Here is a 23,873-nt window from a genome sequence, read left to right as displayed (position 1 = left end):
CTGCCCGCTAGACCCTACGGGTGGGCTGCTGGCAGAGTGTGCGCACTACCGGACCTGCACCGACGCCGCGTACCGGCTGCTGATGGAGCTGCAGGAGGACCCTAACCTGACGGTGGAGCAGATACTGCGGGTGAAGGAGTGGTTGTGCGCGGTGGAGAGCGAGAGGAGCGAGCTGACCTCAGCCGGGCTGGATAGCGGCATTGAGAGCACCTCGGCGGAAGACCAGAGCCCCGAGGCACAAGGCTCAAAGCTGGCAAAAGCCCAGGTAATGGTTGGGGTGGTTACCTCCAAGGTAGATTTATTTTGCAGGAGAAATCTGAGTCTGCAGAGCTGCTCTGCCCTTGAGGAGTCCAGAGTAGGAAGGGGAGGAGGAAGGTGGATGCTGATGCTGCCTCTCTTGTATTGTGGGGGGCAGGTGAACACCGAGAAGGGATGTCAGTCCATCAAAGATGAGCAAGTGGCCAAACTGCAGAGGCAAGTGGAGCGGTTGGAGGAGGAGAACCGTGATTTCCTGGCTGCCCTGGAGGATGCCATGGAGCAGTATAAGCTGCAGGTATTTCTGGGCTCTGCTCTCTTTGTAGGGATCCGCCCCATTCCTCCCTTTCCTCCCCAGGAAAGCACAGCCCAGTTGTCAGGTACCTCTCCAAGCACGTCTGGGATCCACATGTACGAACCCACATTTTTCTCATTGCCTCCTAGAGCGACAAGCTGCAGGAGCAGCAGGATAAGATCTCAGAGCTGCACGTGCGCTTGGAGATGGCAATGCCAAACCTGTGTGTGCCAGCACTGCTGGAAAACCTTCACCTGGTGACCACTGGCCAGAGACCTCACACAGCTCCGCTGGATGCTGCCCCATCCCATGGCCTCAGTGGGGTTCCCTCGGAGCTGCTTCCCGCCAAGCAGAGTGGAAGAGCCCTTTGCAGGAAGGTGAGGGTGCCCACCCGCGCCATTGAGGAGTTGCTGCCTTTTCACTCGGATGCTTTCCACTGTAGGAGCTGCTTTTTCCCTGACATTAGACATGAACCTTGTCAGAGGTGTAGTCCAGAGGACTGCGCTCAGTGTTCACATCCAAAGAGATTCACAACTCCGGCAAAATCAGCCCAGCTTCAAAACTGAGGCTTTTGCTTTGATGTTGCAGGCAGGTCACAGAGTTGCTCAGTGTCTGAGCAGCAGAAGGCAGGAGGGCAGGCAGCTGGGTCTAGCAACACCAGTTCTAAAAATACGCTCAACTCCATTGCTTTTCTTTGTGTCTAGCAGTGATGCCCAGCTGAGAGCTGCTTTTTCTAACACCAACTCTCACCCAGCATGTTTCTTCCCTCTTCTCTGCCCCAGCAGCTTGACAGCAACCCCTCCTCCATCCAGGAGGACCTTGAAGGCTGGCACCTGAACCACATACAGTGTCCATCCGGCAATCCAGACATCAAAGCCACGGTGACAAGGAAGGAGCTCAGCCAGGACTCGGAGAAGCCAGCAGAGCTGTCCTCAGGAGAGGAGGAGGAGGAGTGGGAACAGAAACAGTCCCTGTCCCAGTACCGGTGGGTTGGGGCTGTCTCAGCGCTGCGTAGCACCCCGGGCAATTGCGCGACCTGGCTGTTCCACCTCTGCAGCTCAGCTCTCACACAGGGTGTAGGAGCAAATGCTGCCTCTGGGGTCAGTGATTCTGCTGAGACAGCTGCTTGCTCGCTGGGGAGCTAATTACCATTTTCCCTCACCACTGCTGTTTCTACCTCCTTTTGAAGCCTGTGGATCATGAGCGTCCGTACTGGGAACAGCTCTGGCGGTGCCCAGACCCAACTGATTAATTTGCTGCTCCTTCTAGAAACGGGATCCAAAGCTGGAGCAAGAAAGAGATTTGCAAGCTGAGCAAGGAGCTGAGCGGAGGCAATGCCCACCCGATTCAGGAGGAGCAGCTGGAGCTGTCAAAAGGCAAGTGGCAACCGTAGGTTGTTGGACAGTCTTCCTCAGGCTGGCAGTGCTTTGTTGGGTGCTGTCCCCCCTGGCTAAGCCAGAGGACAAAAACAGCAGATGGCAGAGTAGCTGCTTTTGTTTAAGGAGAAACGTGAACTGCTGGGGTCTGGCAAGAGCTGTGTGTTTTAGCGGAAGCTGTGGGTGACTCTGGGCGATGCTGTGCCAGGCCTTGGCTACAGATCTGAGGTTGGCTTGTCCTTCTGTCACCCGGCTGCTAAGAAGGACCTTTTTTACCCAGGAATCTGTGTTGCAGAGGTCTGCAGGAGGCGGGAGCTGCTGCTCAGTCCCCAGGAGCGCCTGCCAAGGAAGGACTCTCAGTGGAGGCTGGTGCAAGCACAGCAGAAAATTCGAGAGCTGGCAATCAACATCCGCATGAAGGAGGAGTTGATCACGGAGCTCATCAAGACAGGTGCTGAGCTGCTGGTGGGAATACGCACCCATTCCCTAGGAAATCTTCCTAGCCATGATGCTTGGTCTCTACTCCCATCCTCACCTTCCCTCCCTTTATTGCCTGTGCTCAGTCCCTTCTCCTGTAAGCATCAGAGCCCCGTTTCCCCATCCCTCCAGCTGAGACCCTTCCCATTGGTTTCTCCAACTGGAGCAGCTGAGGGAAAGGGAACATTCAGTCTCTGTAGCCAAAAGTACTTGGCAGTACTTGGGAGGGAGAGGAAAGGTCACAGTGGAGGGGGATGTGTTGCAGGCAAGGATGCCCAGGCTCTGAACAGGCAGTACTGCCAGAAGATCAGCGAGCTGGAGCAGGAGGCGGAGCAGGTACGGGCAGAGCTGAGCGACAGCCAGAAGCAGCTCCAGGAGCTGGAGAGCAAAGAGCTGTGGGACCTTGGGGAGAAGCGCAAGCTGCAGGAGTACCGCACGCGTGTGGCAGCTGCACAGAGCAAGGCACGGGTGAGTGGGAAGGGCCCGGCCAGGGAGGAGGGCGGGGGCAGAGTTGGGGGCATCTCTGCAAAGGGCACGGGGAGACGCCAAGCCCAAGGGCAGCTTTCACCCTCCGGCAGGTTCTATGCAAGAAGAAGCAGGCGACGGAGAGGCTGGTGTCGCTTTCAGCCCAGAGCGAGAAGCGAGTGCAGGAGCTGGAGAGGAACATCCAGTTGATGCGGCGGCAGCAGAGCCAGCTGCAGCGCCGGCTGCGGGAGGAGAGCGAGCAGAAACGGCGGCTGGAGACGGAGGTGAATAAGCGTCAGCACCGAGTCAAGGTAGGAACGGGCAGGAGCTTTTTTTTAAGAGTATCTAAAGAGCTAGTGGAGAACATAACTTGTCCCTCAGCTCCTGGATGTAGGACAAATAGTTTCCATCCCCTCCATGCTCGCAGCTGCTCTTTTCCACGCAGGAACTGGAACTGAAGCATGAGCAGCACCAGAAAATCCTGCGCATCAAAACAGAGGAAATCGCAGCATTCCAGAGGAAGCGGCGGAGTGGCAGCAACGGCTCCGTGATCAGCCTGGAGCAGCAGCAGGTACAGGCAGAGCGAGCCTGCCTCCTCTTCCCTGTTTGAAGGGGACTGCGCGGCAGACTACAGGCTGACAGGAGATCTGGAAGCAGGGACCTTAGCTTGAGAAGGGACACAGCCCATCCTGCCATTGAGGAGGACAGTCCATAATGTCACTTGGATCTAGCAGCAGACTTAGATCTTGTCTTACCCCCAGGACCAGGATCTCTTCTCAATCCTGGTACTGGTAAAGCAGCTGTGAAATCTTGTCTGTTAGCAGAAGACTGGTGGGACCCTCAAGGTCTCCTCGGCAGCCGAAGCTTAGCTCTGCCCCTTGGAAGAGCTGGAAAGATAAAACCTGTGAAGTCTGGGCTGTAGGGGTTAGCAGAGATGGAATCGAGACTCTCACTCTGATCTCAACCCCACTGCTCTTAAGACTAGCAGTCCTGGGCATTGCCACTGCTGTCTGCACACACATATGTGCCCTTTGCCTCTCCTTCCACCAGAAAATCGAGGAACAGAAGAAGTGGCTGGACACAGAGATGGATAAAGTTCTCGAGCAGCGCCGGGCCCTGGATGAGCTGGAAGATGAGCTGCGGAAGCGCGAAGCTATTGTGGTCAAGAAGGAAGCCCTGCTGCAGGAGAAGAACGGCCTGGAGAACAAACGACTGCGCTCCAGCCAGGTAGGGCAAGATAAGAGTGTGACACCTTGGCCCCCTGCTTGATTTCCAGCAGAGGTGGGAGGCTGGAAGACCTGGGAGCCATGGTGAGTCAGGCAGAGGGCTGCAGGCCAGGATGAGGTGGTGTTGGGGAGTGCGTAGGGAATCTGCCTCTGCAGAAGAGCCTGTGTGTGCCGTGCCTCTGAGCTGGTTTGATAGCCCTTGGCTTACATGCGTGTGGGGGTCACTGGACCCGTGGAGGGAGTAGAAGGGGGCTGAGGGCCTGACTCAGAGCAGATTCCCTTGAGTGTCTTCTGCTGCAGGCCCTGACAGATGACATAGTGCGTGTGTCCAGCCGCCTGGAGCACCTGGAAAAGGAGCTGACTGAGAAGAACGGGCAGCTGCGCCACGGCAGTGCCCACAACCAGCAGCAGATCCGCCAGGAGATCAACAACCTGCGCCAGGAGAAGGACCAGCTGCTCAAACAGAGGTTGGAGCTCGACAACAAGCTGCGTCAGGGCACCCTGCTGTCCCCAGAGGTACCTCGTCTTGGGCTGGGTTGCTCTGCTTGCAAAAGCATGAGGTAGCAGGAGAGGAGTAAAGGCCTGAGCACAGGGTCATTAGCAGATGGTTGCCTGCATCCCCAAACTGTATCCCAACTTCTCAACAGCACTATTGAGATGACAGGGGAGGTTAGGGCAGGGTCAAACAGAGCAAACCCTTTGCTCCCTAGTAACTGCAGCTCTCCCCCGGCAGGAAGAACGCATCTTGTTCCAGCTGGATGAGGCAATCGAGGCTCTGGATGCAGCCATTGAGTACAAGAATGAGTCCATCACATGCAGGCAACGAGTCCTGCGGGCCTCAGCCAGCCTGCTGTCCCAGTGCGAGATGAACCTCATGGCCAAGCTCAGCTACCTGTCCTCCTCTGAGACCCGAGCTCTGCTCTGCAAGTACTTTGACAAGGTGGGAGACAACTGCTGCCTGTGCTAGTGGGACCTGTAGTATCTTCCAAGGCTCTGAAAGAGCTGAGATGTGTCTTGCTCTTGGGCCCTGTCCAGGTGGTGACGCTGCGAGAGGATCAGCACAGGCAGCACATTGCCTTCTCAGAGCTGGAGATGCAGCTAGAGGAGCAGCAGCAGCTGGTGCACTGGCTGGAGGCAGCCGTGGAACGGCAGCGCTTGGAGATGGACCGTCAGCTCACACTGCAGCAGAAGGAGCACGAGCAGAACATGCAGTTACTGCTCCAGCAGAGCCGTGGTAACCAGCCAGCTCCTGACACGGGCAGTGGTGACACTGCTTTCATCTTTCACAGGACATGCAGCTTGAAATGGCCTTGTTTTATCTTGTAGAACACATGGATGAGGGGCTGGCCAGCAGCAAGCTGCAGTATGAGGCGAGGATTCAGGTGCTGGAAAAGGAGCTGAGCCGTTACATGTGGGCAAACCAGGAACTGAACCAGAGGCTGAGTCACATGAACCTCCATCCCGGGCAGACCAAAGGTGAGAGGAAACCCAGGCTGGGGCTTTCCTGTTTCTACCAGGCTAAAAGGAAGGGAGTTTAAATTTCTTTCCCTGGCAGCAAGAGCCTAGAGCAGTCAAGGAGCAGCAGGGGTCAGGTCACTGCTGGACTTGAGCAAGTGCTCTACCAGCACTGGTTTTGGTAAGAGTAGAGATCCTGATACCCATCTCACTGAACCCCCAACTTTCCTAGCAGGGATGGAGAGAAGCATCGACGGGGCTGGCGACAGAGCTCCCCCTATGCTTGGGACCTCCGAGGACTCCTCCAGCCTTGGGGAACAGCCTGTGCCTCAGGCCATCGCTGAAGAAAGCCATCGGGTACGGGATGAGAGCAGGGACCTGGTCCATGCCCCGCTGCCATCGACGTGGAGGCGTTCCTCTCTGCCCAGCGACAGCCCCACAGACCTTCGGCAGAGGGATGCGGAGCACTTGCCAAGAGCGGGGCAGCCCCATGAGGTGCACCCGCCCCGGAGCCTCCTCGTTGCTGGCTCCAAGCCCCGCCGGGAGCTGCGCAGAGCCAGCCTGAACCTGACCCCAGTGCCTTACCACCACCCAGCAATGATCGACGTGAGGAAAAACCCACTCTAAGGCCTGGCACAGGTATTGCTGATATGAGCTTAAAAGCCTTCCTGTCCCCCAGGCCAGCCTGGCTACAACCCTGCTAAATTTCTGAGGCCTAAGTAAGCAAAAAGACATGACTTTTTGTAAGGGAAATCAGCCTCCATTCCCCATGTCACTGCCAGTCCAGACAGCACTGACTGGGTGCTTTCCTCCTGAACCCTGGGCAGCAGGAGATACCTTCCATCCTGGCCTTTAACACTACAGATGTGTTTACAGCTTGGAAACCTCTGCTGCAGGCCTTCCTCTAGCAGCCTCAGAGGAAGTCCTGCAGAACCTGTACATAGATTTTTGCAGTAACTTTGGGGTTTTTTACATTTCTACTGTAACTTTTCTAATAAAGCAGAGTTTTATGTCAGTTATTAGAGGCTCCAGTCATCGCTTCCTCTAGGTATGTAGGAAAGTCAGAGCTGGGAGGCTTTATACAATGAGCTGCTGGAGGAAAAGCATCTCCAGAGAGCAGCAGACTTTTCTGAAGCACTCAGCATTAAAGTAACCCTGGTACAGTGCCCTTTTCTCCTCTAGCCTCTGAGCTTCTTTAAACAGCATTTTCTTAGTCTTGGGAAAGCTTCTGGACTGTGCATTAGGGAGATTAAATACAATCCTGCAACTTTTAACACTGGAGGGGGACTTGCTGAGGGCTCTGGGAGTGGCTGAGCTGCATAAGATTTAAGTTTGTAGGATTTATTTTCTGGTGTTGAAAACATCTTCAGCAGGGAAGAGAAAAATCCATCCTTCTCAGAAGTAGTAGTCTTGGAGCAACATGCTTCTGTATCAATCCACATCCTTGAAGCAGGCTGTGAGCACACCATTCCTCCTCCTGTAGCAGAGGGAAACAGCTCTCCTGGCAACAAACAGAGCTTCCAGGAAGCAAGTTCCATGCAATAGCATGTAGCTCTTCAAGCCACATAATGTCTGCAGGGACACACCTGGTTTCAGGATGACCTCACACTGTCTCCACAGGTTCCCTTCCTCTGTACTCATTTGGCATTTGTCAAATACTTTGAGTACTTTACTCATTAATCCATCAATAGTTAACCTGCTTGTTATTTTCCTACTAAGTTGTGGCAAAGTGGATGCAACTAACAGAAGGATCCAGTTAGTATCAGGGCAAGATACTTGGCAGGAGCATGGAGCTTGTGTTGTACCCATTCACCTCCGGCATTCTTCTTCCTGCAGCTCTAAAGCCTCACCCATCACTGGGGCTGCACACAGATATCCAATAAAGTGACACAATGAAAATTCACATTGGTTTATTTTACAAGAAAGCTGTAGAAAAGTGGCAATTCTCCCTCTTTACCTAGCAGCATTGAGCCTTCACTGCAGAACTCAGCCACCACATGCAGGAGAAGTCCCAGAAAGACTGAGCTAGGCCCTGAATGGATGGAGAAATGCTGCAATGGAAGGTAAGCAACACTGTTGCTTATTTCCCCAGTCCCATCTTTGCATCCAGTCTCCTACCAACACAAGCCAGCTCCAGTCCAGCACCAAACATAAGGTCCTTGTTACAAAGCACATTATACAGCTGGGATAATGCAGTTTCCCACACTGTTCTGGCTCCAAACTTCAGCTGAGCAGTTTTTTCCGTGAGTAAGTCCTGCTAAGGGGCCGCTTCCTGGATGCCATGGTGTGACATGGAGACAGCTTCTGGGTGGCAGTTATTTGGACAGCATCAGAATCCTCTTCTACAAAACAGAAAGAACTAATTAAAGCCACAGTTTACTGGTGACATCAAGAAGCCAAATACCAGCTGGAAAAAAAGAACAGTAAGCTGTACTTCCTACTAAGCTTCTCTCTCTCTTCATTGCTGCCTCCCCTCCCTTGCAGACTTCTCCATTCATGGCAAGTTTCTTGGAAGCACGTGAAATGGAGACACTAAATACAGAAGTAGCAGATTCAGCCATAGGCTTTCTGCACACAGACCAGTTCCCCAGCACACTTTTCTCCTGTAGTTGCAGGCAAGCAGAGAGCACACTGAGCCTGCTCAAGGCCAGCCTTTCCTCGCAGCACAGGGGGTTACCTGGAACACGCTTTCTCCGAGCAGGTGGTGTCTGTCCTGGGCACAGCAGTGGGGACCGGGTCAGCGCTAGGAGGCTGCTGGCAGAGAGCACACCCTTCACGGGTGGGGTGGAGCCTGGAGGAGCACAGGGAGATGCTACAGCAAACTGGCAACTCAGGAGTGCTTTCAGCTAAGTCTCACACACAGCCTTTATTCTGCGTCAGAAACTTCCAGCTGCACAAGTGATACTTGGAGTTTATCTGACAAAGTCTAGGCTGGCACAGTGGGTTTCTGGCATCAGGAAAGGTAAACAGCAGTCTGGAACTAGCCCTTAGTGCATTCCACTTTCTTAGGTGGTTCACTGGAAAAGTGTTTCACTCATTTAAACACAGTTACTCTTCAGTTATCTCACGTATCCTGGAAGAAAACTTAAAATAGTGATGGTCTGCAAATACAAAAAACAACGTCTGTAGCTACAGTAAGTCTCTTACTGGACCAGCTTAAGGCTAAATACTGCTGTTATTTGTGTCCTGAATATGGACTAATGTTGCTTTAAAGTGTGACCATTTTTCTCAGTAATCCCCATTGAATGAGAAGACACTGCCTCTATACAAACCTTTCCTTGAAAGAGAAAACAGGCTCTGAAACTTAATGCTTCAGGGCATGCACTGACTATAGAACAACATCTGCCCAAGTCCCCTGTAACAGGTAACTTCCGGAACAGCACTGGATGATGCATTTGAGATTCACAAGGCCTGGCTTACAGAGCAGAGACAGCCTGCTTCACCAGGGTGGGCTGGATCTGCACCCACCGTAAGAGCTAAGAGGTAGTTTAAAATTAAAGACCTGCTGACACAACATTGCGGCTAGCAAGGTGATCAGTTTTGATATCCACTTTCAATGGCCCTGCCACCACAGGCAGATAGAACTAGAGCACCAACAAATACCAACAGCCACAGGACTAACTCCCCACCAGGCTCTGGTCTACTAAAGCAGCCAAGCTTTAGACTTAAGTTGGCTTCAGTGCTGGATGATGGGCAGAAACAGCTAGCGGCATCCACACAAACCAAAAAAAAAAAAATCACCAGTTGGATGCAATTTGGATCCTCCCCAAGTTCTCAGACTTTCATTGTAATTCCTCCAGCCTCCTGCTTTCATATTCCTCTGGTCGCTCTCCCATCATTAACAGCCGCTGATGAACTCGCATCCAGTCTGCCTCTCCACATAAATAACTTCCATGTCATTTACAAACCGCTCTGCCCCTCCACCTCATTCTTCCTCGGACAGTCAGAAAACAATTGTGTTCTTGTTTTTGCCTACCCCACATTTTTTACCATCTCCGTTTCAGTGGAGCATCACTCATGCCACTTGATTACCTGACAGAAGGAAGACATCGTCATCCCCCACACAACCGTGCTGCTCAGGCGTTATGAGCGCACATGCTCCTGGCTTTTCAGGAAGTACAGAGTCTGTCCTTGCCTTGCTTCTGTTGCCCTCAGCTGTGGAAAAGCCAGCGAGATCCACATTGCACCTATCAACGCAAGATCTCTTGGCATCATGATTATCCTCCTTTTCTGGTGATAGATACATAAAGCCCCGCTTCCGAGACTTCAACCCAAAAGCTTCCATGGCAGCATCCTCATCAGCCCTGGGTTCGGAGTCACTGGGAGATGCCTGATCCTGGAGCCTGCAAATCCCCTCCAGTTCAAATTCCCCAAGAGTACTTGTTACTTGGCTGCTGCAGTGCCCCAAGATCTTCATCTCGCCTTCTCTGCCTGTTGACACTCTCTTCTGCTCCTCAGCATTCCTCTCACTCTGACCACAGCTGGCATTAGCAGTGCTACCTGCTGCTCTCTTCCTCCGAGGCCAATCGTTGATAGCATCAGGGGTAGTCTTCCCCTTCTGCTTTGGAGAAGGTGTCCAGGGAACTCCAGCTTCTAAGGGGGATGGGGAGGTGGTGTTTGAGGCACAGCTTGTTGGGGTGTATGACTGGCATATGTAGGTCTGTCCTCCACCTTTCCCAGGTGTACTGTGGAAAGACCGAAAGCAGGATGGTGAAACACAAGTAGCTGCCAGTTTTCCTGGGTGCTTGCTACACCAGGTCATAGCAAGATCACCAAAGGGGCTTTCTCCTCCCTTGGGTTTGCTGGCATTTGCTTCAGGCTGAACTTCCAACGACGAGCACGAGGGAATTTTCTTAATGCGAAGTTTGGGCAGGCCTGAAGCTTGCATTTCAAGTTCAACTTCATAAGTTGGTGGGCTAGCAGAACGCAGTTTGCAGCGACTTCTAGGAGTCGAAAACTTGGCTAGAATTTGAGGGCTTTCCATCCGTGCTGCAGCCTCCCGCTGCCTTCTGTCTGCAGTGCAGCGTAAAGAATAGGCAGGAGCAGACTTTGGCACAGGGGGTGAAGTATTCAGGGCGAATCTGGAGTGTCTCTTAAGACTTGGAGATTTCAGTCCCATACATTCTTCTTTCAGCAGCGTTCTTGGTTCCAAGTCATGACTAACTGTTTGAGAACCACTTAAGGACTCATAGGTGTTGGCACTAGAGTTCCCCTCCTTAATCAATTGCTCACACTCCATCTCAGCATTCTGTGCACACACCCACCCTCCAGTAGAAGGTTTTGGAGATGAACGTGTTCCCAAGTTTTCCAAGTCCTCCCCTGAAGCAGACTTTTCGGTTGCTATATCCATCTGTGTACTTTTCTCCAATACAGGGGCATTTTCAGAAACTTGGGACTGACAAAGCTGAAGGCTTTCTTCAGAAGAGTTACCACCGCTATCACAAGGATTGTCCTTACTTTCAGAAGGTGTTGCACACACAGGTGTGGTGTTCTCTCCTCCAGCATTTGCTTCACATTTGGCCTGCTTGGATGTGTGAAGCAGGGACCTCAGTGAATTGCCAGTAACACCTAGTGATTTTTGAAAAGCTGGTTTACATGCATCAAGTTCCCAGTCAGACTCCCTAGCCTGCACATGGGGAGGAGAGCAGATTGCCACAGTGTTCATGGAACTTTCACAGGGAGGAGAACTGAAAGGAGGCTCTAGCCTCACAGCAAGCTGTGATATTTCTGCACTCAGTGGGCTAGTACATAATTTTGAACCTGGGTCTTCAGGTTTCCTGGGAGTATTTTTAGTTGTTTGAGATGATGGATCTGACTGCACCTGAACTTCCTTTGGGAGAATTCGCCGCCGAGTAAAAACTGGAGATGCCGATTTTGAGAGGTATCTCAAGGAACGTCTTGGAGTGTGCAGTTCTGTAAAATACCTTTCCTGGATGGCAGGGGGGGAAGAAGCACCTGGATTTGAATCTGCCAGAGGTGATGAGGCATCAAGCACTGCAAACCCTTCATGTTCTGGTATTCGTAAGCCAGCCTCTTTGCAAGCAGGGGAAAGTCTTTCTGCTGGAGAACAATCCTTAGAAGTTACTTGCAGTAAATGAACCCTCTTCCTTTCCATTAAGGCAGATGGTGACTTGACCCTTTGTACAGGATGAGAGAAGTACTTTCCCAAACACCTAGATGCAGTCTGCTTAGCAGCTGGACTTCTGCCAGGAGTCTTCTCCAGTTTCTGTGGCATCCTATGGAGAATGCGAGGCGATCTCCTTGGTAGCTTACTGGCAGAGTTCAGTGGTTTCTGGGCAAATTTATGAGGCGTTTTTCCAGGAGTCTGCAGGGAAAAAAAGAATCATGCTTGTTCTATTCCAGCACTGTTATCTACCCTTCTTGATTTACTTCAAGTCTTCAAACACAAAAAACATTTGATTAAACTTAACAGAAACACTAAATTTAAGATGTTTCTGTCCCACTAAACATGTATAGAAAAAGGGGGTGGGAAGAGAGCGTTAAGTGTTTTTACCTGACAAGCAGTCGACTCCTCTAAGTGTAAGGAATCTTTTCTTGTTCTCCTCCTTCCAGGCGAATGCTTCATTGCAGGACTACACATGTCAATGACTGCACCGAAGAAAAACCTCTTGGGAGTCTGGACAGTTGGACTCTCTGAATGTTGCTTAATGCCTATGAAGTGGAACAGTATAATTCAACTAACACCAAGTAACCTGCTATGAACAATTCTCAATCTCTTCAGAAGTATGGACAGGTAGTGTACAAAGCCTATAGCCTGGGCATGTTCTTTTCTAGCCAAATGTTAAAGCTTCAGAATTACTGTTATCTTCCAATATGAAACTAATATCTATCTGTAGAAAGAGGGCTTTAGCAGAAAAAAAAAGTACAAAATAGCTCAGCCTCTTGTTCTATTTATAGCTTGTAGCTTAAGGAAGTTCTGGTTTGTGACTGAGGATTCTAGTAAGTACAATATGAAGAACTAAATATCACCATTTATAACTGATAATTCTACTGAGAAAGCCAGCAAAGAAGATCCCATCAGTCATTGCTTTATGCTGCCACAGCGTAGACTGAAAGTCAGCTTCAGAATTGCTGTCCCATATTTTACAGAGATTTCACTGCATTTAAGGAATGCAGACTGACAATCAGTGGTATTCTGTTACATGGGCCTGACTGGTTTCTTAAATTGGCAGCATATTCATCATGGAAATAGCTGTCTTACCGTCCTCCAGATTCAGATTTCCAATTCAAAGATAACTACCAGGGATGAATTTCTGTCTGCAGAAGATACTACATGATAGCTCTTAGCTTCTCACAGCCTCTTGTAGAGCAAATCAAACTCAGAGCTATCCGTGCCAGCTTTTCAGATCAGCAATATCAGCCTGCTCAAATCCCATTAAGTACCTTCTACAGTACCTTCAGTACCTTCTACAGCCTTCTCCTCTTCTTGTCCCTGATGGGCCCACGATGAATTTTTTGAGCTAGGCTGTGTACTGAAATAGGAAACACCAGAGCAGGTCCTATTCAAAGACAGCTGTTTGATGCGTGGACTTCTTCTCAAACCTGCTCCTGAAAAGGTAAGCATAGTGGAGATGGAGCCTTTTCTCCCTCAGCAACGCAGACATCTTCAGTAACAGCTCATAAATGAAGAGAACACACGCTAAGAAGAAACTTCCACACAGCTGACTAGCTCACATAGGGAGGCGAGCATGCACAGAAGCAAGCTTCTGCTTTCTTGGGGATCTGGAACATCACTACATACAAATCTCCTTCCAAATCATGATGCCCTCTCCTCTAAGACATGATACTCTCAACTCTCTCTAGCAATTACACGGAAAGGAATGCTAGAAAAGGCCTGTCCAAGTTACAGCCAAGTTACATGATTAGTTAGTTCTCCTGTCTCTTTTTACCAGTGATTTCATCATCTTGCTTGCCCAACCACACTGTTTTGATCTTCTCTCCTAGAAACAGCAGCAGCCAACATGACACACTCTCCAGAGCCAGGTGACTGTTACAGCAGAAATCAGAGCAGTGTTTGGGGCACAGCACATGCTAACATTAGATAAAAAACCAAACAACCCTGCGCAGGCTGGTTTGACAGCTTGGAATCTTGTCCACCCTCAAAGTCCTTCACGTATTTTCATTTAAAAGACTTACTATCTGCCTTTCTTAACTTCTACTGTACAGGCTTGTCAAAGCAGTGAGCAGCAAGTGGTTCTGTCAGAGAAGGGTATTTCTGCACTGGCTATTCAAGAATTACCTAAATTGAAGCATGCTCATCTTACCAGCTACAACATGACAAAAGCCGCTTTAATCCCAAACCAGCGCTTACCAGTTATGGCCTTCTCTGGAGATTCTTCTACAACACCAGCTTCACAGCCTGGATCAGACGACCTTGAGAAACAGCAGACTCCAGGTGAGCAACTACTAAACACTTTGCCTCCTTTTAACATAGGATGGGTATGTGTAACTCTAGCTGTATAGGTAGCAGTTCTACAAGGAAGTAAATACTAAATTTCAGAGTCCACAAGCTACAGCACAGGCCTTTTCTTCAGGAGCCCTCAAAACAGCAACCAAACCTAAACAGAAGTTAACAGGAGGAATTTAAGAACCCCTGTTTAAATGACAAAGCAAACTATTTCCACCCACACAGACAACAGAACTTAACCTCCACTGGTTCTCTTACTGCCGCAGGTGAAGATTACGCTTTGATCATGAAGATCCCTGGTCCTTGTGCTCACAGCTGTTAATTAGACATCCAATACTTACTGCAGGAATTCAGAAAGAACTTACTCACCTGCCTTTGATCTGCTTGTGTAGTAGTCTCCTGGAGACCTGCTTATGTAGTGGTGTTTCTGCAACTCTCTTGGTCAATAACTTGCGATGATCTGAAAATCAAGCAAGAGCTATAACAATTATAAAGCAGCTAGGACAAATAAACCCAGTTTTGTATAGGCTTCAGTTTAAGAGTGACAGCTAATAGAGAACCATTGCACACCAGCCACCCACCGCTCATAAGCTCTCACCATTTCAGAGTCCAATGTCTGCATTTCCTTCCCACTCCCTCAATATTATTAACAGTACTGACTTTGTGTCAGACATAATTAACCTACTGAGATAATTGTCATTCTTCATCTTTCGATCAGATCCATCTTTAACCAAGCATTTTAAAAATTAGTTTTGAGATGTAGAGTTCAGCAAAAAACAGGTTTCAGTTTCACTACCATCCGATTGACCCTTCGAACACCACAGCCACAATCTAAAATTTTCTCCTTCATTAAAAGCAATTGTTTTATAGAACCAAGGACACAAGAACAGGAATTTTAGCAAAAGCTCTTCCACAACAATCCTACACACTCAAGTCATGTCCTACCGTTAGTGCCTTCATCAGTGCATTTGATTCTTAAGCCTTCCACAGCAGATACTGACTGGCTTCTAGGCATCTTCTTCAGAGATCTTCTTGATGGTGGAGGTATCTCTTCATTGAAGAGGTTCCTCCTCACCTTTGTAACCTCTGTGAGGTAAGACAAAGCAAGGAGTGATCAGATTAAAAGGAAAAAAGAAAAAAATTTGTCAGGCCACTACAGATGGAAACGTCACACACCAGCATAGAAAAACAACTTTTTAGAGGCCACAAAGCATAGAGAAGTTGTTTTTCTGCCACTGGAGGGTGTCCTCCTCTAAATTCCATCCTGGACTCCTCTTACAAGTTTGCATTATTCCAGCAATAAACCACAAGCAGATGCCAGAGCAGAAAAATCACTCAGTCAGTGTCCCAGACGCAGCAATATTAAGTAAGCTAAGAAATTTCAACTGAAGCACATGTTGACTCAGAACACATGTGGAATTTAATTTTAAGTGTTTTGCAGAGATATATCCTGTTTCCAGACAGAGGAGTTCATTTTCTTTTCAGATGGAAATAATTGCAAGGTTCAAGAATGGAAAGGTTTTCTTTTCAGGCTACAGGATTTGAGGTTTCTGCACGTGAGCACACACAGAATACAGCAGTTATTTTTTCCCCCCTCAAAGTTTTTGCAGAATTCAGCAAAACCGCCTTCAAATTTCCAGCGTGCTTCAGCATAATTTCATCACAGCTCACTGAAATTTACAGTGGGAACATGTGCTGAAGACGCACCTTTCCATGGAAAAGCTAGAAGTCAATATACCTTGCACTGCTTCTTTCTGTAAAGGCGTCTGTTGGGACTTCTCAGTGGCAAGGTAAGACCGCAAGTTCTCCTGGAAAAAAAAAAATAAATTAGCCTCACCAGCTGTTTAACATCACATTCAACTAATATGAAAGTTAACTGTAAGCTCTGACCAACGCATTCTTTCAATTTCTCCTTCAAAACGATTCTGATCTCTGCACAGCTGATGCAGGGCATACTTACTCAGTGAATACAGAGCAAGAGGTTTTGCACTCGAGTGTCACTTCACAGCATTGCTGCACGCCTGCAGAAGCAGCCCACACACAACCCTTCTGTAAGAGTTTTACCTTTCTGACGGGATTCTTGGCTATCTTGGGAATCTCGATTTGACGCAGGTTCTGTGGTGCTTCTGTCATGCTCCTGTGTCTGGCTAATACATTATTCCTTTAGAAAGTATAAAAGATGAAGTTAAAATAATATCAGAAGCACAGTTAGCAATCTAATGACAATTAAACTTAGGTTTGACTCCAGAGAGAGGAAGCCTTTCCTAAGTTCAGATTCCAAATTGCATTGCTACCTCTCTGTGACAACACTGGAAGATGACATGTAATATAAACGGCTATACCCAACTTTAAGGTTGGTATTAAAACTCAGCTCACAATTTACTAAACATACAAAAGATCCTCAAAGGTCTACAGTAAATCAGTTTTAACTTGAACAATACAGGGCTGCCTACTGCCGAGTAGAACATCCTCCTCTTCTCATGGAAGATACACGTGAATAACCAAGATTACACTTTCATTCAGTCAACAATGCAAGTTAAAATGAAAAATGGTAGCCCTCAATATTTCTCTTGGGCCCATAGAGCTATCAGCAGACATCAGCTCGCAGCAACAGAAGCAAAGATGACCGAGCTGCAGTTTAGGTAACCCTCAGCCACAGCCCAGGCTGCACCAAGCCACCTCCTGTTTGGAATTCTTACCTCCTCTTTTTGGCAGACCTGGTGCGCAGCTCCTCTAGCTGATCACTCTCAGAGCGTAGGCAAACATCGCTGGGAGTTAAGGCAGATGATAAAGATGGTGGAAGGCCTGGAGACTTGCTATCCAGAGTCACAGAGTCATCACTGAAGAAGTCCGAAGGCAGAACAGATGCCAGCTTTGGGGGTATTTGTGTACCAAGACTGTAGTAAATATCTCCAAGGGTCTTTGGTATAGAATTCATATACCTAGAACAGAGAGAACCCACATCAAGTGCAATCCTCCACAAAACTGCTGGTGTTTCAATCCCAAGGTTTGAACCAAATCTTTGTTTTTCAATGTCAGTTAAAAAAACAATTGAAAATCAACTGTTTTGCATTAGTTTACTTTTCAATTACTTTTTCTTTAACCAAGAAAAGCAAAACAAACAGAACATGTCCAAACCGAAAATAATAAAGATGCAGTAAATCAAAGCTGTAGATTGATGTACTCTAAGATATCCAACCAAAAAACAGAGACCCCAGTAACATTTAAGTCACCCTAAAGAACTTACAATTCTAGTATTTCCTCTAGAAACTTTGTAAGATACCCTGGGTCTTCAGTCAGACATAAAATGCGCAGCATATCTGTCATCTGGAAGAGAGAATCAGGTGGGAAAATGGATTAAGTTTTGACCTGCTTTTTTTAGCAAGAAATATAAAGTGTTACAATAAAATCAAGGGAAAACTACAGGGTCTAGGTCTGCCTTTCTAGTGCCATGCAGGGAACACAACATGGTCTATAATTCGCTTGCCTCTTCTAACAGCTGCTCCATTTTGTCAGCGTCGCTTTGCAGTGAAGGGCATTGAAGACATAACTCAAGGCGTAAAAACACCTGAAGTCGGCACCTAAGAAAACAAGAAATCATTTTCTTCTGGTGAAAACTGTATTTACTGCAAAAGGTAAGCTCAAAAAAGCAGTGGGAGGGGAAATGGCTCCTTTTGACAGCATGGTTAGCATTTCATTTTGGTGGCAGAGGAGGTGCCTCATTTCAGGTATAGGCTGCAATGCTCATCACACAGCCTACCTATACCTGCATTGAATGAAAAGTTTTTACTATGACCAGAGACTCTCCTTGGAATATTCTCCCCATGTAAATACTTTCCCACTTGTACAAAAGAGCCACCATTAAATACTGCTTGTTGACTTCACAGTGTCTCAGAAGCTGAAGAAAATAGAGTGTCTCATACTCTCTGACTTTGGTCTCCTTCTGTAAGCCATGCTGTTGTCTGAGCATTTTGCTGGTCTTCAGGAGATGGTTTCTGACTCTTTCCACACAGGCCATCTGCAGAGACACATAATTACAGCAAACACTTCAAGTCTGTCCCCTGCCTGCAGAACAGGTTTCTCCCTGCTCTCCTCTTGACCCATTCTTTTGGGAATAACTCAATTTTTTCTTCTCCTTCAGAAAAAGAATTCTTTTTTTCTTTCAGCAAAGCCACAATGACATGAGACAGAGAAGAACTTAGAGCTTGTATCACAGAGAAGGTCACTCACTGGCTTGCAGCTTCCGGCCTTCTTCAGTAACTACAGATTTGTCTTTCACAGTATTTTTATCAATTACTCACAAGCTCACCAGTTTTGGTCTCAGTGAGTTACTTCAAGTCTATAGTGTTACAGTCTGTAAGAATACCATGAACTCTCTCTTCTCTGGAGAAGCAGTAAGCGTACATTTGCCACGTAAAGCAAAACCAAGAGACACACCCTTTCACAAATACAGTTTGCAAAAACGTATTTAAAATACTCTCTCTGAACAAGTGAAGTTAGGATTCAGAATGAGGAAAAAGACCCCTATTACACCTTTGCTTAAAGACTGCAAAGCGATAACTGAACTGGATTTTCCTGCATTCCTTACAACTACCCACAGTTTGTCACTATTGAGTCACCACAGATAGAAGTCGTTAGCAGTTGTGGTTTTGACTATATGCAACTGAGCATAAGAACTTCAGGCAAGATGAAGGGAAGGTGGCCTGAAACAGTAAAAACTTTAATTTCCACATCAGCAACAGCCCCACCCACATGCTCTCACCTACCTCTTTCTCTTTGGCATCTTGTACTTTCAAGAACTTCTTAACAACCATGATCATATTCTGGGCACATAGAGATGACAGAACTCCCTCAGCAACAGCTTTCTGGTAGCTTGCGATCAAATGGGACTGCAGTTCCTCCTCAGTTTTGAAGTCTGCAAGGGAAATGGCCCATGTTAACTAAATGCCTGATCACCTTATCTCACTGATAAGGTTATTCCAGCTGAAAAAGGCAGAGAGGGTCATCAGAAAAGATTTTCTCCAGCAAAGACAGATCCAGATCACAGAACAATAACAAGAAGCCATCCCAGGTCCAGCCCTGTGAGAAATAAGCTTAGTTCCAAATAGATCAGCATTCAGATTACTGTAGCTCTCAAGAAATTCCCTTTACATCTATATGACTGGTAAATATGATGCTTCCCTCCTCTTTCGGTTAAGGAAAAACAAGGTAGTTCCTTATTGTTGTTTTCAGATGGAGACAGGGCAGGGAACTAACCCCAGAAGCAGCTGTAACACTGGCTTGTTAAAATTTATTGAAACTAACTGAGAGAAGGGTGAAAAACAATAACCACTCTGTGCCAAGCTGAAGATACAGAAACTCAAACATGGTACTAGGGAGCACATCAAATGCTCCCTTACTATCCTTCTCTCTCTCTTCCAAACAATTTCATATGACCTCCTACAAATATCAGGACTGGTAACTCACACACCGATTGATATTTTAAGTGCCTTTTCCTTTCCTTCCACCTTTTCATCCCCTCTTTTCGCTGAAAGCTTCTGTGGAATCTTCTCATTCACCGTTGGCGGTGCACCACCAGGTTGAAACTTCTGAGCTTTTACGTTCAGTCTCGCTACGTTGAGCATCTGCAGGGATCTGGACATGGTCTTCATCTTCTGCCTGACTGGAGTTCGGGGAACCCCACCTGCAACACCACAAAGGGGAGTTCTCCCGTCAGACACACAGAGGCAGGAACTCCACCCAAGGTGGAGCATAATACTGAATCCTGCATTACTGTCACATGAGATTAGTAACCTTCTAGTGGAAAACATGGCCCAAAGGGTTTCTATTTCTCCATGAAATAAAGGTACAGGCAGCTACTCCTCTAAATAAAAGCGGGTGAAAGCTGTTGCTCTGCATAAGAACTTATATAGATATAATTAGAAGTTACAAATATAGAAAGCAACTACATCACAGAAAAAGCTGACAGAACAAGATTCACCAGGTCAGGATACATGTAACTGTGGTTAGCATACTGAAATGCAATGATTAAATCCTTCTAGAAGAAAGAGTTTTATTTCTATAATAATTTATTTATTTCTCCTTCAAAAGGCCTGCTGAGAAGACTCTCATCTTTAACTGACAACATGCCCATATAATCCCAAAGTATACATACGTCTTTTTTTGTTATTTCCTGGTCCAGCTGTAGCAGATGTTTCACTGAATTTTCTCTGGTACAGCTCAGACAGACTTTCTAAGAGTTCCACTTCAGATTGGTCTGCATCATCCTTCCCATTAGCACAAGGCACCTGCAGGAGCCTACAGAAAAGAGCCAGTCAGTATGGTTATCCAAACAGATGGGAGTGGGAGGCATATCCCTTGCTCCCAGTAGACAGGAACTGGGATTTTGTAGGTGCCAGTCCACACCAGTACAGTGCAAATAACACATGCTAGCACTCTCCAACATTTGCTCCTCAAAAGTCTCACTTGAGAGACAAAAAAACAAACCACTCTCTTAAAAGGGTCAAACCAAGTTGGAAACAAGCCTAACAAGCTGCCTGATGTGCACTGGACATGCCACTGACCCACGCCACACAACTACCCAAGCAGCTTTGTGCTCTAATCTATCCTGCAGCAGGTTTGTGGGACTGGGTTTTCTTATACTTCACTCACTTTGAAGAAAACAAGCTTTTTCATGCCTACTAAGTACCAACTGTGATAACAACCACTATCTTCAGTATCTTGCAGTGAATCCCATTCCATAAGAGCTGAAGTCTGACATCTCCCCTAATAGCTTATGTCATTTTAAGTCACCTATATCACACTCCTGAAGCTGTGAAGATCTTAATCCACCTAAACTTCCTGTTCCCAGTTCCTTTTGTCCATACACCAAAACAAAATTAAGTGAGAGCACACATTAAACTGAGTACAGAAATAAAAGCAGAGAGAAGCATTTAATTGTAGAACTCTGAGCAACACAATAGCCATACTCCCTTAACAAGAAGCAGAAATCCTTGATTATTGCTCACAGATATGTGTTAGAAAAATACCTGAACGACTCCATCAGATCTGAGCTGGCTCCACAAGTGTTTGATGCAGGATACCACGCTTCAAGCACTGAGGGATGCCAGCCCCCTGTATGGGACAGCTCCCGCTGGACCCACTCGGGCACAGGAGTTTCTTCTTCTGTGAGCAGACACACACACAAAAAAACATTGGAAGGAAACTAAATGAAATAGCAGGAAGTCCCAGCCTTCACAGAGGCTCTAAAGAGGTTTCCAAAACCTTTGCTCCTGGAGAGGCAATTTAAGAGCCAACACATCAGGCAGGGAGACTCGTAAGACTCACTCTAACACAAAGCAGGTGAGCTAAAAGCAGCCTCCCTGCAGCCACACCCAAAGGCTTTACTGGCCAGGAACAGCCTATGTGACACATTATAGGAAATAACATCCTAAAACTTGTCCCCAGGCACAAGCAGCTAGGCTTTATCTACACACTAAAGGAAACCAGAGCTCTGTCAATAAACTAGTGCAGATTTGCGCATCACGTCACAAGGCCTGAGCCACAGACAAGACAAAATGAACAAGTCCCAAAAAGGAGAGACTCCTCACTGAGGAAACCATTAGCTGCAGTTTTCTTCACCCAAATACCAGATCTAGAAATGATCAAAAGACGGTAAGTTTCACATTTCCTGACACCTACCCGTACTGTCCAGAGAATCTTCCACCAATGTGCCAGTGTTACTCAACACACTATGCACAATATCTGGGAGGTGAAGAGCGTGGTCTTGGGAAGAGCTCTCCACTACAGCTCCTTCAAGGCTGCACCGCTGAACTGCAGCAGTCTTCTCAGGACCCAGCACAGTCAGAACTGCAGTGCTTTCAGAGAGCGCTGATACCACAGCAGTGCAGGGGCTCCAAGCTTTGGATAGAGACACCTCAGCAACCTACATTAAAAAAAGGGTAAATTTACGTTATCTAGAAATACAGAGACCTAAGGAGTACAGATACTTTACATACAGGTTATAGACTTACATGATCTCCTAAAGAATGTTCTGAATTTAGCTCCAAATGAGCCACTTGCATTGCCAGAAATACCACTGTTATTGTCTTCACAACATGATACGCTGTCACCTCTTTTGTCACAGCTCATTTCAGAGTACCTTAGTTTAAAGCAAAGAGAAAGACTTACCATGTGCAGTTCTTCAGTCACTAGACTCCTTAAGAGCTGATGAAACAGTGACCTGTCACGTTCAGCCTGTGAGCTCCGCAGTAACCAGCTGTCTGTGAGGAAGTGCCCAGCCTGCACCAAGCTCCAGCCCGTCAAGCTCCCTTTCAGGAAGATGTTGACTGGACAATGCAGGCGTCTTTGGCTCATGGCAAGGGGTTCCAGGATCACAGCGCAGCTTTCCTGCTTCTTTCCTCCTGTGCAAGGATAAGATAAAGCAAAAGTCCTACAGGAAGTAAAATGAATTTTTCATCTAGATGAAAACTTCAATACAAAAACCAATTAAATCCAAGTTTAAACTGGGAATAGCTCTACAGTAAGTGTATGGCAGCAGTGACCTCCTCCCCACGTTCTCAAGGAGCTGAGTGCACAAAGGGACCATGTTGCTTTAAAGCCAGTATGTTTTCTTTTGAAGAAGCTTTTTGTGTTCTCAGTTTAGCTAAATTGAGGCTCAGACAAAACACGTATAAAAAGGTGTACACCTATATAAGGTGGTACCAGCAACAAATTCTTCATGCATCCAAACTTCTGGAAGCATGGAAAACTGGAGAGACTACATCAGAGATAGGGGCTAAGAGCTCTCATGTCAGAGGAGCTAGAGCACATGCAAGAGTTGTTTTTTTTTTTTAAACTTAGGCTCTTAAATATCTGCACATATTGTCTGAAAGGGTGGCTCACCAAGGATCCTGCCCAAGGGACTGCAGTTATTACTAGGCACACCTATCTTTTTTTTTTTATTACCAGGCATGTTGAGAAACAATGTTCCTTCTTGCTGGGGGAAAACTACTTGAAATACAGAGGGCTTCCAGAACAAGCAGTTCAAAGTTGCGTCCAAGGGCAGGAGCATGGTCCAAGGCACAGCGGGTGGCACTAGGGAACTCAAGCCTCCAAGAAAGCCATGAGCAAGATCTGTTCTGTGGTGACTCAAACACTGCACTAAGGTTTCAGCCGGCAAAATGGTGCCTCCCATCTTACAGATCAGTTCAAACATTGTCCAGTATCCGACGTGATCTGGGGATTCGATCAGCTGAAATACAGTAACAGAGAGGTTTCAATTTAGTGTTGGCAGTGAGATAACCTTCATCCAAACAAATAAGAGATTGCATGCTTCTGGAAAAACCAGCATGCAAAACATATACAAAGCATCCAAACACTGTGCTTCCCAAGGGTACTTACAGACTTTATTAGCCTTCACAGGGACCCAGTAAAGAAAACACTACTCTCACTGAATTAAAAGCTAGCCAGTATTTTCAGGCTGGGGATTTTGCATCTGAAACCTGGACACCTGAACTATCAGGCAGCTTATCTGCAGTTGTGAAGCGCTGCAGGTCCCACCTCACTCAAAGCACGAAACAACCCATCAATGAGCACTGCACAGTCACTCAGTTGCAGATATCTCCCAGTCACCATGCGGAGAACTACCATTCCAGTTTTCAGCCTCTTGCCGAACAAGATTACATGGTTTTAACTGAAGACCTTTCCTTATCACTCAGACTACAGCATAAAACTGCTTTCCCTTCTTATATAGGAAAGTACCATAGAAAATGGCCTCACAGCTGAAAGCTGCGTGGTACCGTCTCATTACCTGAGACCACTCGGCAGTGTCCACCCAAAACAGCGTGATCTTCTGGTCTGCAATCAGCTCCTGCACGCTCTTGGGTAGGAGCTTCTCCAGCAGCCCCTGAGCCGTG

At 47.4% G+C, this 23,873-nt stretch overlaps 2 protein-coding genes across 2 annotated transcripts in view; one reads left to right on the top strand and one right to left on the bottom strand.

Moving 5' to 3' along the window:
- KIF7 (kinesin family member 7) overlaps window positions 1-6,176 on the top strand; it is a gene marked incomplete at its 5' end in the record, with an annotated part of 8,100 nt that extends 1,924 nt beyond the window's left edge. The window contains 15 exons of the mRNA XM_010133553.1: window positions 1-271; window positions 416-553; window positions 700-927; window positions 1,333-1,535; window positions 1,820-1,926; window positions 2,222-2,377; window positions 2,669-2,871; window positions 2,982-3,179; window positions 3,314-3,439; window positions 3,919-4,095; window positions 4,395-4,610; window positions 4,828-5,034; window positions 5,130-5,328; window positions 5,421-5,570; window positions 5,782-6,176. The exon at window positions 1-271 is cut by the window's left edge and continues 26 nt beyond it. Coding sequence (XP_010131855.1) covers window positions 1-271; window positions 416-553; window positions 700-927; window positions 1,333-1,535; window positions 1,820-1,926; window positions 2,222-2,377; window positions 2,669-2,871; window positions 2,982-3,179; window positions 3,314-3,439; window positions 3,919-4,095; window positions 4,395-4,610; window positions 4,828-5,034; window positions 5,130-5,328; window positions 5,421-5,570; window positions 5,782-6,176 — 2,974 coding nt within the window. The remainder of the gene's footprint in view (window positions 272-415; window positions 554-699; window positions 928-1,332; window positions 1,536-1,819; window positions 1,927-2,221; window positions 2,378-2,668; window positions 2,872-2,981; window positions 3,180-3,313; window positions 3,440-3,918; window positions 4,096-4,394; window positions 4,611-4,827; window positions 5,035-5,129; window positions 5,329-5,420; window positions 5,571-5,781) is intronic.
- A 1,596-nt stretch (window positions 6,177-7,772) lies between these two features.
- The window catches only part of TICRR (TOPBP1-interacting checkpoint and replication regulator), a gene marked incomplete at its 5' end in the record, with an annotated part of 16,497 nt that continues 396 nt past the window's right edge, over window positions 7,773-23,873 (bottom strand). The window contains 22 exons of the mRNA XM_010133552.1: window positions 7,773-7,891; window positions 8,227-8,340; window positions 9,582-11,874; window positions 12,064-12,221; window positions 12,954-13,118; window positions 13,882-13,943; window positions 14,347-14,437; window positions 14,923-15,063; window positions 15,716-15,785; window positions 16,042-16,138; window positions 16,677-16,919; window positions 17,225-17,304; window positions 17,465-17,558; window positions 17,901-17,995; window positions 18,744-18,892; window positions 19,448-19,660; window positions 20,132-20,274; window positions 21,006-21,138; window positions 21,658-21,901; window positions 22,147-22,379; window positions 22,924-23,209; window positions 23,768-23,863. Coding sequence (XP_010131854.1) covers window positions 7,773-7,891; window positions 8,227-8,340; window positions 9,582-11,874; window positions 12,064-12,221; window positions 12,954-13,118; window positions 13,882-13,943; window positions 14,347-14,437; window positions 14,923-15,063; window positions 15,716-15,785; window positions 16,042-16,138; window positions 16,677-16,919; window positions 17,225-17,304; window positions 17,465-17,558; window positions 17,901-17,995; window positions 18,744-18,892; window positions 19,448-19,660; window positions 20,132-20,274; window positions 21,006-21,138; window positions 21,658-21,901; window positions 22,147-22,379; window positions 22,924-23,209; window positions 23,768-23,863 — 5,319 coding nt within the window. The remainder of the gene's footprint in view (window positions 7,892-8,226; window positions 8,341-9,581; window positions 11,875-12,063; window positions 12,222-12,953; window positions 13,119-13,881; window positions 13,944-14,346; window positions 14,438-14,922; window positions 15,064-15,715; window positions 15,786-16,041; window positions 16,139-16,676; window positions 16,920-17,224; window positions 17,305-17,464; window positions 17,559-17,900; window positions 17,996-18,743; window positions 18,893-19,447; window positions 19,661-20,131; window positions 20,275-21,005; window positions 21,139-21,657; window positions 21,902-22,146; window positions 22,380-22,923; window positions 23,210-23,767; window positions 23,864-23,873) is intronic.

Source organism: Buceros rhinoceros, unplaced genomic scaffold (genome assembly GCF_000710305.1).
Source record: "Buceros rhinoceros silvestris isolate BGI_N320 unplaced genomic scaffold, ASM71030v1 scaffold41503, whole genome shotgun sequence".
Taxonomy (NCBI): domain Eukaryota; kingdom Metazoa; phylum Chordata; class Aves; order Bucerotiformes; family Bucerotidae; genus Buceros; species Buceros rhinoceros.
Note: the sequence above shows the minus strand (reverse complement) of the source record. Positions and strands in the feature narration are given on the sequence as shown.